This window comes from Pleurodeles waltl, chromosome 5 (genome assembly GCF_031143425.1).
Source record: "Pleurodeles waltl isolate 20211129_DDA chromosome 5, aPleWal1.hap1.20221129, whole genome shotgun sequence".
NCBI lineage: Eukaryota > Metazoa > Chordata > Amphibia > Caudata > Salamandridae > Pleurodeles > Pleurodeles waltl.
The window spans coordinates 1,470,760,321-1,470,779,211 of NC_090444.1; the positions used below are offsets into that span (position 1 = coordinate 1,470,760,321).

At 45.0% G+C, this 18,891-nt stretch overlaps 1 protein-coding gene across 2 annotated transcripts in view; it reads right to left on the bottom strand.

Moving 5' to 3' along the window:
* Positions 1-18,891, bottom strand: part of PHF3 (PHD finger protein 3) — a 629,825-nt gene that overhangs the window by 515,865 nt on the left and 95,069 nt on the right. For both annotated transcript variants that reach the window (XM_069235742.1, XM_069235741.1), the window contains 2 exons: positions 15,665-15,986; positions 2,685-2,868 (listed from right to left, as the gene is read on the bottom strand). In XM_069235742.1, coding sequence (XP_069091843.1) covers positions 2,685-2,868; positions 15,665-15,986 — 506 coding nt within the window. The remainder of the gene's footprint in view (positions 1-2,684; positions 2,869-15,664; positions 15,987-18,891) is intronic.

Sequence of the window (18,891 nt, forward strand, 5' to 3'; positions counted from 1 at the left end):
GACAACTAAATGTTTTGTCCACCTTTGTGGAGAATTTTTCTGGGCCTCTGAAGAAAGGATCCTAAAACAGAATAGAACAACTATGTATGTGATAGTTCACTGATAGAATTAATGAACAGCAAAACAGTACTGCCCTCTGAATCATTAAATAATAGTAGAATATGTAATAAGGAGCTATTATTTTGGAGACATGGGATCATGTACATAACATCTAACCTTAAAATTAAATCAATCCCCTGACTAGGTTTAAGATAAAGGAATATAATAGAGGCCAACAGCGATGTAAACAGGTCAGTTTATTCCAAAATGTTGCGTGTGGGTGACAGCAAGCCAGTATTTACTAAGATCTTAATGGTGGTGAGCATTAGCTTTTCAAAAGTGCAGTCGGTGTATTGGTCAGTGACACAGTTCATGGTACAAATTGGTGAGGTAAAACAGTGTACCACAATCCTAATAAAATGAAACTGAACCCAGCAGTTGTTATACAGTGACGTAATCTTTATGTTAACATAATGACTATGGACCTCTCATTTGAATCCCAAAAGAGTGAGCCATGAACTACATTGTACTACCGAGCATGTGGTGATTGTTTACATAATGTATTGAGATTAGCTCCCCTTTCTGCACCATAGAAGCTGCTCCAGGAATATACTGAAGGAAACCTTCAATATCATCTCATTGCTGGTAGATTGGGAAATGTGTCTTGGTTTGTAATTTTATGGCAATTGCCGAATAAAGTTATTTGACTGACTGACTGACTGGTACCCTACCTACTGAGTAATATTCATTTCAGCAGCCTCCCCTTTCCTTCCTACAGCAGCAGCAGTGTGGATTCCACACGTGACTGGATATATGAGATTTTCATGAATATGAGCTCTACTTCCTCGCCACCCTTAGAGTCACTTCCTCAGGGTTCACTGTAGTGCCCTCCTCTGAGGGGCCTAGGGGCTTTAAAAATGACTGCTTTGTTACCAGGAACTGAGCATAGGTTTATTTTATTTAATTTGTGTGGCATCTAGCTAACTGTCCTCCCAAATAATCATTTTGCTACAAGGCATCTTTATTATCATTATTATCATTTTTGTTATTAGCATTAGTATTATTGTGTTCACTTGTTTTTACAGCTCTCCGTTCTCCTAAAATACAGGATAGGAGGTAAATCCCCAATCTCCCCCATAGTGGAAATGAAATGAAATGCAGATGGTGGCTAAAGGACCGATGGGCACATTTTGTGTCAAGAAGCTCGGCTCACCACCCTGTTTATATAACAGAAAACACTCTGTGGTGGCTAGGGGCACTTTAAGTCACCCAAGCAGGCTAACAGGTATTTGACACTTTACATCTACTCCCCCTTTCCAACAATTTGTCTCCTAAAAGGAACTCTGCTCTGAGATTACTAATGAGAGGCAATCCCCCAGCAGTTCCAGTTTAGTGAATACCTAGAGTTTGCATTCTCCTTAATTTGGGGATACGGTTCTCACCAATTCCACTCCCTTCTGTCTCGGAGAGGAGAAAGTCTTGAGTCCTGTGCTTAGGTCCAGTGCGGTAGGAGAAGGCAGTCCCTACGAAGGGGCGAGGATGGGAGTGTTCATCCTATTTGCTGAAATTATGGCATATACCAAGTGTATTCCTTCGATGAGGCACCAAGAGTGGTAAAAGGGTCCGAGTGTGTGTGATGCAGAAAGTATGCCATTATACAAGGCAGTGAGATGCTCAAACCCATTTTCCAGCCCAGGTAGCTCTGCGGGTGAATTCCCGATTGGCGATCATGATCCTTACCGTAGTAGGAGACAGTCTACCTTTTCAAATAGTACCATTCCGTTGTCGCTATCTCTTGAAAGCAGTATTATGTCCCTAGGAGCTGCCGTTGCTGTCACAGTTTAATTATGTACACTGGCAAAAATTAGACGACTACCTATGATGAGGGTACACCGGGCGACACACTAACTCAAACACTACCAAAATATATCTATATGCTATGTGACAACACTAGAAAAAACTCCCTTTGCTAAAAACTGCCTATTTACTTCTTTGTCAGTTCCTATTCAGGGTTATTTTTAGTTACACTGCATAGGCATTTCTTTTGCATTCTTATGGAGCCCTTTCACCAGTGTCAGCAGAAACATCATCTATGCGGGGTCAAGAGAACAAGAATAGCAAGGTGAACACAAAATCTGGAAAAGGGGTCTGTATCTGCAGGCCACAGTCCATGAATCCCTTCATCTGCCAACTGCTTTCAATAATTCTCTGCATTTTATTTGATCTCTCCGATATTAGATCGTTGGAGAAGGGTATTTTTCTCAATTTAAGAACACTGATTAAGCAACCGAGTCAATCATGAGTACATTATACAATTCCATTGACTTCAGTGATAGGACTACTCACAGTAAGTGTATTTTGATAATTGAAATAAAAAGTTATACAATACAAAAAGGGACAGAAAGTAAAAAGTTTCATTTTCTTCCTTACCCACACGTGTGTGTACACACACACACACACATATATATATATATACACAAACAGATATGTAGCTCTTTACAAATACATTTTCTTGACAATGATTTAGCAGCATGGGAAAGGGTTTAAGCATCTCTAGAGGGTTGAAGGAAGAATGAATAAAGCACAGCAAATATCTGTTAATCTAAAAGATTATTTTTTATTATTATATACTTATACACAATTACCTGATTTGGGCATTTTATCTTCTGTAAGTGTAACATTTGGGAGGTGTTTATGAAGCTTATCGTTTTTCTCTTCAGGTAGGAGACGAGATGATGAAGATATCGGTGTTGATTTCTTCATAGGTGTAGTGTGCACTTTTCTGCTATCCAATTCTTTGCTTTCTGATACACATCTATCTCCAGAGCCCTGCAAAACGTTATTCAATTATTAATTATATAGTAAAATAATTAAAACCACTGAAATCTAACATTGAAATGAGCCCTTTATGCAAAATGGAAACAATTAATAATCAAGGGAAAAAGCGCACTGATCAATAACAATAATTATGCAACTTAAGGCTATACTAGATTCCAATGCACAGTATTCCTCCGTCATCTAGAGGGTGAACTTGGAAAGGCACTGAAATATAAAGTGTTTTGGATGCCCATCAAAGCCAGTGTGTATATGACTCTAATGTAAGCCCACAATGCTCCCACTAAGTGACCATTCTCTTTAGATTCTATCTTCTCTGGAGGATGTTTGTGAGGAAAAATAGCAAAGTGAATGTTAAAGCAGTAATAATGTATTGCTCCATTTCACCAGGGATCATCAAGTGTCATCTATTAGAGCCTTTAACTGCAAACTAATGGTATACGTAAATACCTATTCCTTTGGCGGAGTGAAAATATGCTTGATTCCATTGCTGTACACCAAATGTAAAACAATATTCTATCTATGGTGTGAACTGAGGTGTGTGTTTATACTAATGTCTGCGATTTTGCAGAGTTCCTGATATTGACAAAGTCATGCTTTGCGAATTTGACAATGGAAGATTATCTTACATATATCTTCTAAGGCTATACTTACAATACATGTAAGAGATACAGCTCTTACCTCTTTGCCCCAGTGCATGTTTCTGTAATCTGGGTGAAGCTCAGAGACTCTCCAATTTCATTTGTTGTGACCATCACCCTTGTCAATGGGAGCAAATGGTGTGCTGCAGGTGGAGGAAAATACCCATCACTGGTTCTGTGATGTTATTGTTAGAAATGGGGTCTTTGGCTGGCAGTCAGGTTACACCCTGCCAAAGCAATGACCCTCTCTCTAGTCTGGGTAAGTCACACACAATCCAAATTATCCTGTGGCCACCCTCTGGTGCCTTGGCACTGAGCAGTCAGGCTTAACTTAGAAGGCAATGTGTAAAGTATTTCTGCAATAACAAAGTATTTTCACTACAAAAATACACCACACAGGTTTAGAAAAATATAGAATATTTATCTGAATAAAATAAGGTCAAAACGAGAAAGAACACGTTGAAATATCACTTTAGAGAATGATAAAAAGAGTCTTAAGTTCTTAAAAGCACTAAGGGCCTGATTACAACTTTGGAGGAGGTGTTAATCCGTCCCAAAAGTGACGGTAAAGTGACGGATATACCACCAGCGTATTACGAGTCCATTATATCCTATGGAACTCGTAATACGGCTGGTGGTATATCCGTCACTTTACCGTCACTTTTGGGACGGATTAACACCTCCTCCAAAGTTGTAATCAGGCCCTAAGAGCCTCTTGCAAGCACAAACTACCTGGTTTGCGTCTAAATTATCCCCTAGGGACCACAGAGGAGGAGATGCAGGGAAAATGGGGAGGTGTGCGTCGGTTCCTCCGGCCGCACAAAGACGATGAGTCAATATTTTTCACACAGCCAGGGCCCTGTGTCGATTTCTGGCGTGTGGACTTGGATCCTCTTCAGGTTGCGGGGTATTTGGATGCCCCGGGGACGATGCGGAGAAATCCTGGGCATGCAGGATGAAGTCACAGGAGCTGCGTCGAAATTCTGTTGCATGGCAGGCGCTGCGTTGATTCTTCTCGCAGGAAGTCGGGCTGCGCCGTCCCGGCTCAGCTATGTGTTGATCCAGTAGGCTGTGCGTCGAAATTCCAGTCGCAACGCTGGCGCTGCATCGATCTCCACTCGGGAAGCCGGGCTGCGTCGTTCCGGTTCACATGCAGTGATTTTCTCACTGCAATGCAGGCTGTGCGTCATTTCCGGCAGGCTGTGCGTCGCAATTTCGCCATACAAGGAGTTCTTTGCAGAGGTGAAGTCTTTTTGACTCTGAGACTTCAGAAAACAGGAGGCCAGCTCAATTCAAAACCTTGGAGAGCACTTCTCAGCAGAGCCAGAGGGCAGCAGGGCAACAGCCCTTTGCAGAAAAGCAGTCAGGTGGGTCCTTTGGGAAGCCAGGCAGTTCCTCTTGACAGGTTGCAGGTTCAGGTCTAGAAACTTCTGAGTTGGTAGGGTCAGAGGCCCTGTTTAAATACCCAAATGTGCCTTTGAAGTAGGGGAGACTTAAAAGAGTGGCTTAGAAGTGCACAATGTCCCCTTTCAGTTCCATCCTATCTGCCAGGGTCCCAGTAGGGGGTTTGGCAGTCCATTGTGTGAGGGCAGGCCACTGTCCTTTTGCATGCAAGTGTCAGGCCCTCCACCCCCCTATCCCAGGAAGACCTATTCAGTATGCAGGTGTGTGCAGGTGTGACTGAGCATCCTGTGTTTGGGGTAGTCTGAGTGAAATGCATAAGGGAGCTGTCAACTAACCCAGCCAGATGTGGATTGTAAGGCACAGAAGGATTTAGGTGCAGAGAAATGCTCACTTTCTTTTTTAAAATAGTAAAATCCAACTTCACAAGTCAGCGGGATTTGTATTACCATCCTGGCCATATTAAATATGACCTTGTTACTCCATTCAGATCAGAATCTACCACTCAATCAGTATATGAGGGTAGCCCTACTATTAGCTTATGAAAGGAGCAGGCCTCACAGCAGTGCAACACGGATTTAGGAGTTTTACACCGGTACAAGTCCTGCCTTCTACCTGCACAGCACCCTGCACGATGGGTTACCTAGGGCCTACCTTAGGGGTGACTTATATGTGGGAATAGGGGAATTTAAGGCTTGGCAAGTACTTTCAAATGCCAAGTCGAATTGGCCGTTAAACTCCACACACAGGCATTGCAATGGCAGGCCTGAGACAAGAATGTGGGTGGCACAACCAATGCTGCAGGCCCACTAGTAGCATTTAATCTACAGGCCCTGGGCACATGTAGTGCTCTTTACTAGGGACTTATAAGTAAATTAAATAAGCCAATTAGGTACGAGCCAATGTCACCATGTTTTAAGGGAGAGAACATATGCACTTTATCACTGGTTAGCAGTGGTAAAGTGAGCAGAGTCCTAAAACCAGCAAAAAATGGTGTCCTAAAAGTGGAGGGAGGCAGGCAAAAAGTTAGGGGTGACCACCCTAAGGCTGTCACATCTAACAGTTATGTTTTGGAGTGCTCTAACAAAGAAGCCTCTTGGTGCTAAAGTAGTTATTTACATACATGAATAGAGGAGTTACAAGTTGAATAAATGAAGTTGGCAAAATAACTTGGAAGAAGGAATTGTTTTGCCTGTCACTATTTTTACAATTATAGATATGAACTTTGCATAGCTACCTGTAATTAATTAAATATATATGAAATTGAAAGCAGTGAGGTTTTATAATGAAATACTCCTTTAACACCAGTGGTAAATGATATAATCCAAACAGTATACTGCCCAGTAACAAGTAACTGCCCCAGAACTCCAAGAACAACTCCATATATTGTGACATAGCTGACAAGTGAAACATAAAGGAGGAGTAAGATATAAGAGCCACTAGCAAACATATATATAATAACACAGTGTTACCAGACTGTGGGAAAACTTGCACTTAGCTTTAGCTTTGAAAATACCTTGTTTTATACTGCCTTTATTTAACAGCATAACACCTCCTTGCAGCCAGCGTCCGAGACTCCATTAAAATGCCCATCCATATTTACAGGAGGGTTACAACTTGTAAATGTAAGATTTTAGAGCAAGACTGCCATCTTCACTGACTTGGGGTCTAGATGCATCACATTATACTGTAGTCATGGTAGTAAATGAGGTAGAGGCCGTCATTTCTGATATTGTTCCATCACATGTGAGGGGGAAGACCCAGAGCTGGCGTGCCAACATTGGCACTACAGGTATCAATATTGTCTTGGACATCCTAAACTTGAGGAATGAATGGGGTTAAGGAGAGAGTGTATGAAATGGTCTCTGAACAGCTATTATCACTATATTACCCTGCTCCTGTGGAAGATACCTGCAGAAGAAGCCTTTACACCTTCTGCTCTCTTTTGTTCTGAATAAATATACTGGATGATAACCCCACTGAGAAAACAACAGTTAGCAAAGTTCCCTTTTGTGACTGAGTCCCACCTTTCTGCTGAGAGAAATTACATTGATTTCACATAGAATTTAATTATGCAATTATTAAGACCTGGTTCTTTAAATCTTAGAGCCATATTTCCTGACAGACATTGTTGAGTGTGAGGAACTAGGTCCTAAGGTGTTTCATGTAAAACATTGCTATTGCACTGCTATCAATATCAGAATAACTCCCCCATCACCTTAGAAGGTGAAATGATAGCACCAGTGAACATCAGATGACCAGATATGCCACTCAAGCCTCCCACCTGTTTGGGAGGCATTTGTTGTAATGGTCACACCTTTAGATATCCAACTCACGATTTGTTTGTTTCATGACTGCAGAGTCATCTGCTCTTTCTGCGACACAAAAACTCAAACATCCCTATCCCGTAGACACTGAGAATACTGATTTGTGAGCCAATACTGCACCGGTGGCCTATGTAAGCATACATAGTGTATGTAAGATACCTTAAGCCCAAAAACATCATTAATGTTACCACTGTCAGAAACATTGCATTCGGTGAAAGAAAATTGTGTTATGAAATGCCACAATCGTTTCCACTGTCAAAGCTGACACAAGTTTCATATTGTCAATATCAGCTCCCAGAACCTTACCTACTAAGTTGGAACTGAATGTTGTGTGTTCTGCCAAACAGCAATAGGAAATGCATAACCATGCAAGTGCTGTTCTGCAATAAAACTGAAAATAGCACTCACCAACCAACTACTTGTCACATTAGAGGTGCTGCCGCCACTGACAAACATTTTAGGAATACTCCTGATGTAGCAAAAATGTTAGTACTGGCACTGAAGTCACACTGGTTATCTATTTGTGACTATCTATACATTATGTTAATCAAAGTATTAATAGATTAGTTGTAAAGTGGTGCACTGAAAAGCCATAATAATGTGCACTCACTATAGGTCATTAGTTTAAAAGCACGTAGTATAGCGTTTAAAGTTCATGTTTATAGAATTAATTTGCCTTTATAGTGTAGTCATGATGTAAATTAACAGTCTGCACTAAAACAATAAATATTTCCTGGAAAAAGTATTTTAAAAATAACATGCCAATGCAGAGAATGTATTTTTTCACATTATTTACATAAAAAGATTAAGAGTCTTTTTTCATTTTGAATTTCCCGTAATGTTAAATGTGTAGTACATGCATAAATGAATGTGCCGTTTTAACTCAATTTGCTTAGCCTAAGTGAGGCCTGCAAGGCCCTGTTCCGTGGCAGTGCAGAAAATGTTTAGTCTTTCCTGCTAACGTTAACTTTTCTTTCAGAAATCATTCTCATAAGAATGTTAGCTTGGAAATAGATATTCTATTATTTTATGTATAGTAGGTTTGGGAACCTAACCTTGAGCACAGGACATTTGAGACTGTGGATTAAATATGTATATAAATGTTTCAATTCGCAAGGATGAGATAAGATGGAAGCAGTTTCATATGAAAAACCTGAGAACTTTCACTGATGTTGCCAACTGAATCGTATGACTGCTTGCCATTGGACATTTCCACCTTTTGCTTCATATGAAGTGATGGATAAATGAATCATCTTGCCTTATGAAGTTTTTTACGATTCCCCAGAAGGATTTGCAGCATTCTTCTTTGAGCACTCTCCTCACTTTCCCCTTGAGGAGAGACTTTGCCATCCCAACTCGCTTGCTGAACCCCTTGGATTCTGAGAGTAATAGCCCTCTCTAACCTTTGACCCTTTGAAATGTCTTGCTGAAACGTCGAAATTTGAACCCTGACCAGGAGAAGACCCTTGACAGAGATTCTGAAATGCTGAGCCTTCCCTTGTCACTCACTTTTTGCAAATCTTGTTTAGTCATGTGTGTCCCCAGATTTCCTTTTTAGGTTTCACCTGCACAGCAATTGCAGTGCGCTTGTTAGTTTTCATCTACGCAGTGCTTGCTCTGTGCTTGTGAAATCTATTGTATCTAATATAAATCTTAAAAGGGGCTAAGATCCCACCCCCTGTGCTTTAATTGGCTCCTGTGCTTGCCACTTTTCCTCAATTTCTATTGGCTGCCACACTATTTTCTTCCACTTACCAATTCTTGTTCCTCATGTATTTGTTGTTATCAGCATCCTGAGGCCCTCACCAGTCCCCCCACCTAGGGCAACACGCACTTACCAGTCCCCCCCCATCAATCCTCCTGGGCCAAAGCAGGCACCTACTCGGGTGCTCCCTTTTGTTGCAAGGCCAGCGCATCCACTGTTGTCAAACTTCTTTGTCATAAGAGCTCCATGCACAGGGTCACATGACGAGCAGGACAAAGCCGGTTTACTCTTTCTATTTTTTTCTTTAATAGTTTGGTTGCTGTGTTTCATTTTAAAGCAGGACTGTGGCCCCCCGGAGCTCCCCTCCTCCAGCTGCCACTGCTAAAATTGAAAAAATCCAGGACTCAATTGTTTCCTAACACCGCTGACCCCTCCTCCCACCCACAGAGACACTCCTGATTCATAATGTCCACCATGTATGTTACTTATGATCTTCCACATCAGATTAAATCTGCTCCTCTGGACCTTGGAAGCACTGCAGGCACAGGGCCACTGTAGGAAGTTGGCTCTGTATGCACTATTTCAAAGTAAGGAATAGTATGCACAGAGTCCAAGGGTTCCCCTTAGAGGTAAGATAGTGGCAAAAAGAGATAATACTAATGCTCTATTTTGTGGTAGTGTGGTCGAGCAGTAGGCTTATCAAAGGAGTAGTGTTAAGCATTTGTTGTACATACACACAGGCAATAAATGAGGAACACACACTCAGAAACAATTCCAGGCCAATAGGTTTTTGTATAGAAAAATATATTTTCTTAGTTTATTTTAAGAACCACAGGTTCAAATTCTACATGTAATATCTAATTTGAAAGGTATTGCAGGTAAGTACTTTAGGAACTTTGAATAATCACAATAGCATATATACTTTTTACATAAAACACATATAGCTATTTTAAAAGTGGACACTGCAATTTTCACAGTTCCTAGGGGAGGTAAGTTATTGTTAGTTCTTGCAGGTAAGTAAACCACCTACGGGGTTCAAATTGGGGTCCAAGGTAGCCCACCGTTGGGGGTTCAGAGCAACCCCAAAGTTACCACACCAGCAGCTCAGGGCCGGTCAGGTGCAGAGTTCAAAGTGGTGCCCAAAACACATAGGCTTCAATGGAGAAGGGGGTGCCCCGGTTCCAGTCTGCCAGCAGGTAAGTACCCGCGTCTTCGGAGGGCAGACCAGGGGAGTTTAGTAGGGCACCGGGGGGGGGGACACAAGCCAGCACAGAAAGTACACCCTCAGCAGCACGGGGGCGGCCGGGTGCAGTGTGCAAACACGTGTGGGGTTTTCAATAGGTTTCAATGAGAGACCAAGGGGTCTCTTCAGAGATGCAGGCAGGCAAGGGGGGGGGGCTCTTCGGGGTAGCCACCACCTGGGCAAAGGAGAGGGCCTCCTGGGGGTCACTCCTGCACTGGAGTTCCGATCCTTCAGGTCCTGGGGGCTGCGGGTGCAAGGTCTTTTCCAGGCGTCGGGATCTTAGAGTCAGGCAGTCGCGGTCAGGGGGAGCCTCGGGATTCCCTCTGCAGGCGTCGCTGTGGGGGCTCAGGGGGGACAACTTTGGTTACTCACAGTCTTGGAGTCGCATGGGGGTCCTCCCTGTAGCGTTGTTTCTTCACCCGTCGAGTCGGGGTCGCCGGGTGCAGTGTTGCAAGTCTCACGCTTCTGGTGGGGATTGCAGGGGTCTTTAAAGCTGCTCCTCTGGAAACAAAGTTGCAGTCTTTGTTGAAAAGGGCCGCTGTTCTCGGGAGTTGCTTGGTCTTTTTAGAGCAGGGCAGTCCTCTGAGGATTCAGAGGTCGCTGGTCCTGGGGAAAGCGTTGCTGGAGCAGTTTTCTTCCGAAGGGGGGAGACAGGCCGGTAGGGCTGGGGCCAAAGCAGTTGGTGTCTCCGTCTTCTCTGCAGGGTTTTTCAGCTCAGCAGTCCTCTTCTTCTTAAGTTGCAGGAATCTGATTTCCTAGGTTCAGGGGAGCCCCTAAATACAGGATTTAGGGGTGTGTTTAGGGCAGGGAGGGCAGTTGGCTACTAGCCCTGAGGGTGGCTACACCCTCTTTGTGCCTCCTCCCAAGGGGAGGGGGTCACATTCCTATCCCTATTGGGGGGATCCTTCATCTGCAAGATGGAGGATTCCTAAAAGTCAGAGTCACTTCAGCTCAGGTTGCCTTAGGGGTTGTCCTGACTGGCCAGTGACTCCTCCTTGTTATTCTCATTATCTCCTCCGGCCTTGCCGCCAAAAGTGGGGCCGTGACCGGAGGGGGCGGGCAACTCCACTAGCCGGAGTGCCCTGCGGTGCTGGAACAAAGGGGGTAAGCCTTTGAGGCTCACCGCCAGGTGTTACAGCTCCTGCCTGGGGGAGGTGATAGCATCTCCACCCAGTGCAGGCTTTGTTACAGGCCACAGAGTGACAAAGGTACTCTCCCCATGTGGCCAGCAACATGTCTCGAGTGTGGCAGGCTGCTAGAACCAGTCAGCCTACACAGGTAGTTGGTTTAAGTTTCAGGGGGCACCTCTAAGGTGCCCTCTGGGGTGTATTTTACAATAAAATGTACACTGGCATCAGTGTGCATTTATTGTGATGAGAAGTTTGATACCAAACTTCCCAGTTTTCAGTGTAGCCATTATGGTGCTGTGGAGTTCGTGTTTGACAGACCCCAGACCATATACTCTTATGGCTACCCTGCACTTACAATGTCTAAGGTTTTGCTTAGACACTGTAGGGGCACAGTGCTCATGCACTGGTGCCCTCACCTATGGTATAGTGCACCCTGCCTTAGGGCTGTAAGGCCTGCTAGAGGGGTGACTTATCTATACTGCATAGGCAGTGTGAGGTTGGCATGGCACCCTGAGGGGAGTGCCATGTCGACTTACTCGTTTTGTTCTCACCAGCACACACAAGCTGGCAAGCAGTGTGTCTGTGCTGAGTGAGGGGTCCCCAGGGTGGCATAAGATATGCTGCAGCCCTTAGAGACCTTCCCTGGCATCAGGGCCCTTGGTACCAGGGGTACCAGTTACAAGGGACTTACCTGGATGCCAGGGTGTGCCAATTGTGCAATCAAAAGTACAGGTTAGGGAAAGAACACTGGTGCTGGGGCCTGGTTAGCAGGCCTCAGCACACTTTCAAATCAAAACATAGCATCAGCAAAGGCAAAAAGTCAGGGGGTAACCATGCCAAGGAGGCATTTCCTTACACCATCTGGGTGCATTTTACAATAAATTCCACACTGGCATCAGTGTGCATTTAGTGTGCTGAGAGGTTTGGTACCAAACTTCCCAGATTTCAGTGTAGCCATTATGGAACTAAGGAGTTTGTGTTTGACAAACTTCAAGACCATATACTCTTTATGGCTACCCTGCACTTACAATGTCTAAGGTCCACACCAGACTGGATTATCTGCTTGGCCGCTGCCTGAACATCGGACAGGAGTTCTCCAAATTGTCCTTGCACCTCCTGCGGCAGATCTTGAACCATAGCTCTAGCTGAATCCATCAGGGAGTGCACATATCTACCTAATACACAGGTAGCGTTTGCTGCTTTGAGGGCCATACTACAAGAAAAAAAAGTCTTCTTCGCCGACTGCTCCATGCTCTTGGATTCCATGTCCGACGGAACCACAGGGAAGGAGCCTAGTGCAGACCGTGTGGAACAAGAGGCTTGAACAATTAGACTCTCCGGAGTAGGATGTTTCAACAAAAATACCGGATCTCCAGGAGCTACCCTATACCTCCTTGCCACAGATCTGCTGACAGCTGGGGACGACACAGGCTTCCTCCATACCTCTAAAATAGGCTCCATAAGAGCATCATTAAACGGAAGCAATGGATCCGCTGAAGCTGAAGAAGGATACAGGACCACAGTTAGAATATTCATTTTGAACTCTGCAGCAAGCAACGGAAGAACCAAAAAATGGCCCGCCTTCCTGACCACAGTATGGAAAGAGGCAGTCTCCCCCGTAAACTCCCCTGGAAAAGAAAGGTCCCATTCCAGGGAGGTCTCTAGCCCACTGGCTGAGTCAAGTCCTTGATATTACCCCAAGGGCTCCACACAGTCTCTCCTTCCTCAAGCAACTGCCTTTGGTTCTCCTGTTCCTCCACAAGTCTTAAAGCATTTCTGTGCGACCTCAACCTGGCCTCTAACCTTGGCGTTGACATAGAATTAGCCGACGTCGATGACACCGGCTTCAGGACTAAAAGGCTCGGACCAGGAAAAGAAGGCTGACTATGGTCTAATCCGGAGCCATCCAGCGCCGGAGCGGATCCCATCGGCGCCGTGGTCACCTGAGGCTCCGTCATCAGCGTCGACTGATAAGGTGATGACATCGGCGCCGCAGGTCTAAAAGGTGATGTCACTGGAGCCGAACCAGCACCCTCAGCTGGTTAGAAGGGCATAAACAGCACCACCTTGTAAGGAGCCTGGCAGCCCAACGTACATGCCAAAGGACCCATGGTACCAGCCGGTGCACCAGCAGGGGCCATAGCATTAAACATAGAAAACATGGCATTTAAAAATGGCGCCCGATCCGCTCCTGGAGCCCGGAAGGCAGGATACCGCTGGCCTCCATGCGGCACTTGCGCCAGTTGAGCATCCTAATCCTGTGCCACAGGTGAAAAGCGAGGACTCTCTGGAGGTGCGACCACCTCGAAGACCGACGGCACCGGAGAAGCCTGAGGGTTCTGAGGTTGTGGAGTCACAGAAGGTCTAACCTCCCACGTCACACGCCGCCGTCTAGATGGAGACCTGGACCTTGAACAGCTCCGACCCCAACGACGCAAGAGTCATGACGACGTTGCTTCTTGTGCTTCTTAGACGAAGTGTGAGAAAACGACCTGTGATGGCTCTTAGCCTTAGCCGAAAATAGTTTGGCTTCTTTCTCCTTCAGAGCCTTTGGATTCATGCTCTGGCAGGATACACATTCCTCGACATCATGCTCGGAGCTTAAACACCAAAGGCAATCATCATGAGGGTCAGTAACCGACAGGCGACCCCCGCACTCTCGACAAGGCTTAAATCCCGACTTCCTGGGAGGAGACATTGTAACCAGAAACAAGATTGTAACCAGAAACAAGATGGGACACCTTCCACAGTAGCGAGGGCTAGGAGAAAACCGCTAGCGTAGAAGGCCGGGAAAAAAGGGAACTGATGGCAGCACGCCGGCGAGGACCTCTTATTGGCACGGTGACGTCAGATGGAGTCGCGTGGAGCCGTGCAATTGTGACGTCCTCGTCGACATGGAGAGCTGGGAAGAAGCTAATCTGTTGGATGCTGGCGCATGGGAGAATTCATAAGGTAAGGAATCTACTGGTAATGGTATCCATCAGAACTTAGGTTACACGTTGGTCTATAATGGTGAGTCAGATAAATTATGAATTCTGGCACACAAGACCAGTATGTCTTGTGGATCATTCACAACATCTTGAAGGGCACACTTGAGAGGGAAACAACACAAACCTAGATCTGGTGTGATATGATCAGATGATGTTAACCTAAATACAGTCGACCTGTTCTAGCTGCAGTACTTGAGTGTCTTCCTGAGGCAGATGACGTACATGTGGCAGAAGTCTGGGTGAAACACCACCAACCATCATCATCATCATTCTAGATGCACCTCATGCTGTAAAAAATATTTTAATTTGGGATAAAAAAATAATCCCTAGATGCATAACAGCGCCTACAAACTCCTCTCTAAACTGGGCTATCGCACAGCAGTTGGTTGGTGCTTCCTTTGCCAAACATCAGAGTATAAACTTAGCACCCAAGTAGGCATATACTACTGACTCACCCATTCATTCTTAAAACTGTGAGAAATGTTGAGAAAACATCTGGGTTCTGTAACGTTTTCCAAAGCCCAGTATAAGCTGCATAATATCTACACAGATCTGTATGGACAGGTTCTAATGGATTATGATGCCAGGGGATAGATGTATACACTGAAGACTAACCTTGCATAAGGGTTGATTTTTTCCTCATAAGAGGGATACTTTTTGAAAGCTCAGACTTTTCAGGAGCATGGGTCGTTGAAGGGTTGTGAGGGGGGGGGGGGGGGAGTGAATGTGTGTATGTGAGTGTGAGTGTGTGTTTCAGAAAATACAAAAAACTATTTATTGTAAGATTTCCAAGAGATCATATTCGAGATCTTCCTCTGAACAATAGAAACTCTTCTCCAGTAAGTGCTATGGATTTCTGTCATAATTATATGAAATACATAAAATTCATCAAATTTAAAACTCCACAAAAGGGACTGTAACAGACCAAATTAGCATGCACTACATGATACTCACTACTAACAGAGGCCTTCTATTAATATTTGTTAATATCGAAGACAGTGAGGATATGGATATACATGTAGTGGATGGGTCACATAGTTACGTGAAGCATTATAGAAATGTGCTTAATACACTAACAGAGCATACTGTTTTTGCACCACCTGGATTGAAGGTTTAATTAGTAATGTCTTGTGTTACTCAAGGCTATCTCCGATTTGTTCCCCAGACACAACAACAGCATTAAAATATTTCTATAATTTCACTGATGACACAGCTTTTACTTTTTTATATGTACCACAAGTACCAAATTTTGTCACTGTGGACAAATGCCTTGAGAGGCAAACTAATAATATTTCAGTGGGGAAAAAAACGGCTTCAAGAATTTTACATTCAAAAACAACTATGTGAGGTTACCTTGCCATACAATTTAATTTTGTTCTTCACACGTTCTTCTGTTTGCTTCGGTTTTTCACTTGACGTAAAACTGCAGATTGTTTCCTTTGATATCACAGTCTTCTTGCTTTCAACAGTTTTGTTTTCTTGATCTGCACCAGTTTTATCTTCATTTTTCAAGGCAGTGTCATCACAGGATTCAATCCTCTTATCTTCACCAGCAGAACACTTCACACAGACGTATTCTTTACCTTCATCTCGCATTTGATGTGCTTGAGAAAGACTCAGACCGATACATTCGCCGTGTAACCAATCTCCACATTGCCAACAGCCCACCATAAATCTGTAAGAGAAAGGGATATACTTGCATCATCTCACCTGTATCAGTAAACCACATAACTGAAGTCCAACAGACCATCAAATGTGGTCACAATGTCACAAAAGAAGATGATAGCAATATCACAAGCAAACAGTTAAAAATAATTTTCCCACTGCATCCTCATCATTAATTCCATACCTATAGAATATTTAGAGCATGTCTACCAATTGTTATTCTGAAGTGTCAATCAAGGGGTGGTGCATGGAGGATTATGTCCTGACCTCTTACCAAATCCAACTTCACTTGCAAACTGGGAAACTTTGAAAAGCAGAGCCGGTCTTCCAAGGTTACCCTGAAGTGCCTGAGTCACCTTACGTAGGGACATTGGCATTACACATTCTCTTGAGCAAAGGAACTATTCATTACATCATATTTTACAGCGCTGTAGAGCTAGACTTTTTTGTCTGACAACCAACACTTATTACATGATGGAGAGCAGTGAGTGCATGCCCTCTTATGTCAGGCTAAGAGAATACCATGGTAAGAAGAATGACTGTTGTCTCTCTGTGAGGCATATTCTTGAGGTCCCGGGATAGTCCAAGAATTGCCTGGTCAACAACTGTGATGTTTTACCACTGGCATAAAGCAGCGACACAAATGCTGCACTCATTATGTATAACCAAGGAGAACTCTTTAGTACTTGACTCTCACAGATTAGCCGGATCGAATAGCCTAGGGTAACCCAAAGAGATGTTGTCAGTTTAGACATTTTGAACCAGTTTACATGTAAAGTAACATGTAAAGAGAAGCATCTGTAGGTCCGAAGTGCTTAGCACCACTGTTTTACTTTATATTGAGCCCTGAAGCCAATGTTATACTATGGGCGAGTGTAGGAAAGTACCATCTTGCCTGGCATGTTACCCCCATTTTTACATGTATTTAAGTTTGTTTTTGCCGGTCTCCCTGGGATCCTGCTAGCCAAGACCCCAGTGCTCCAGGTTTGTGGCCTGAATGTGTGAACCTGTGTAGTGACTAACTGTGTCACTGAGGCTCTGCTAACCAGAACCTCAGTGCTTATGCTCTCTCCTCCTTTAAATTTGTCACTGTAGGCTAGTGACCATTTTCACCAATTCTAATTGACACACAGGAACACCCTTATAATTCCCTAGTATGTATGGTACCTAGGTACCCAGGGTATTGGGGTTCCAGGAGATCCCTTTGGGCTGCAGCATTTCTTTTGCCACCCATAGGGAGCTCAGACAAATCTTACACAGGACTGCCACTGCGGCCTGAGTGAAATAACACACACGTTATTTCGCAGCCGTTTTACACTGCACTTAAACAACTTATAAGTCACCTATATGTTTTACCTTCACTTAGTGAAGGTTAGGTGCAAAGTTACTAAGTGTGAGGGCACCCTGCCACGAGCCAAGGTGCCCCCAAATTGTTCAGGGCAATTTCCCCGGACTTTGTGAGTGCGGGGACACCATTTCACACGTACACTACATATAGGTCAATACCAATATGTAGCTTCACAATCGTAACTCCGAATATGGCCATGTAACATGTCTAAGATCATGGAATTGTCCCCATGCCAAATATGGTATTGGGGTGCCAATCCCATGCATCCCCAGGGCTCCACGATGGACCCCGCGTACTGCCAAACCAGCTCTCTGGGGTTTTCTCTGCAGTTGCCGCTGCTGCCAACCCACAGACAGCGTTCTGCAATCCGGTGGTCTGGGCAGCCCAGTCCCAGGAAGGCAGAACAAAGAATTTCCTCTGAGAGAGGGTCTTACACACTCTCCCTTTGGAAATAGGTGTTGAGGGCTGGGGAGGAGTAGCCTCCCCCAGCCTCTGGAAATGCTTTGAAGGGCACAGATGGTGCCCTCCTTGCATAAGCCAGTCTACACCGGTTCAGGGAACCCCCAGTCCCTGCTCTCGTGCGAAACTGGACAAAGGAAAGGGGAGTGACTACTCCCCTGTCCATCACCACCCCAGGGGTGGTGCCCAGAGCTCCTCCAGGGTGTCCCAGACCCCTGATATCTTGAATCCAGAGGTGTGAGGACACAGTGGAGGCCTCTGAGTGGCCAGTGCCAGCAGGTGACGTCAGAGACCCCTCCTGATAGGTGCTTACCTCACTAGGTGGCCAATCCTCCTCTAAGGGCTATTTAGGGTCTCTCCAGTGGGCTTTTCCTCAGATAACGACTTGCAAGAATTCACCAGAGCTCCTCTGCATCTCCCTCTTCGACTTCTGACAAGGATCGACTGCGGACTGCTCCAGGACACCTGCAAAGCTGCAACAAAGTAGCAAGAAGACTACCAGCGACATTGTAGCGCCTAATCCTGACAGCTTTCTCAACTGTTTCCTGGTGGTGCATGCTCTGGGGGCTGTCTGCCTTCAACCTGCACTGGAAGCCAAGAAGAAATCTCCTGTGGGTCGACAGAATCTTCCCCCTGCTCCAGAAGGCACCAAATTTCAGCGTCACTGGTACTCGGGACCCCTCTCATCCTGACGAGCATGGCCCCTGGAACTCAGGTGGTGGACCCAAGTGACACTGACTGTCCAGTGGTCCAACTGTCCAAATTTGGAGGAGGTAAGTCCTTGCCTCCCCTCTCCAGACAGTAACCCTGTGTACTGCGTGAACCGCAGCTGCTAGGGCTTCTGTGCACTTTTGCAAGGAATCCTTTGTGCACAGCCTAGCCCAGGTCCCCAGCACTCCATCCTGCGTTGCTCAACTCGCTGAGTTGACCACCGGCTTCGTGGGAACCTCTTTTGTAGACCGCCGTGCTCAGTTTTCTTGAACCCGTGTTCAAGTACTTCTGCGGGTGCTGCCTTCTTGTGCGTGGGCCCTCTGTGTTGCTGAGGGCCCCCTCTGTCTCCTCTTCCAAGTGGTGACCTCCTGGTCCTTCCTGGGCCTGGGCAGCACCC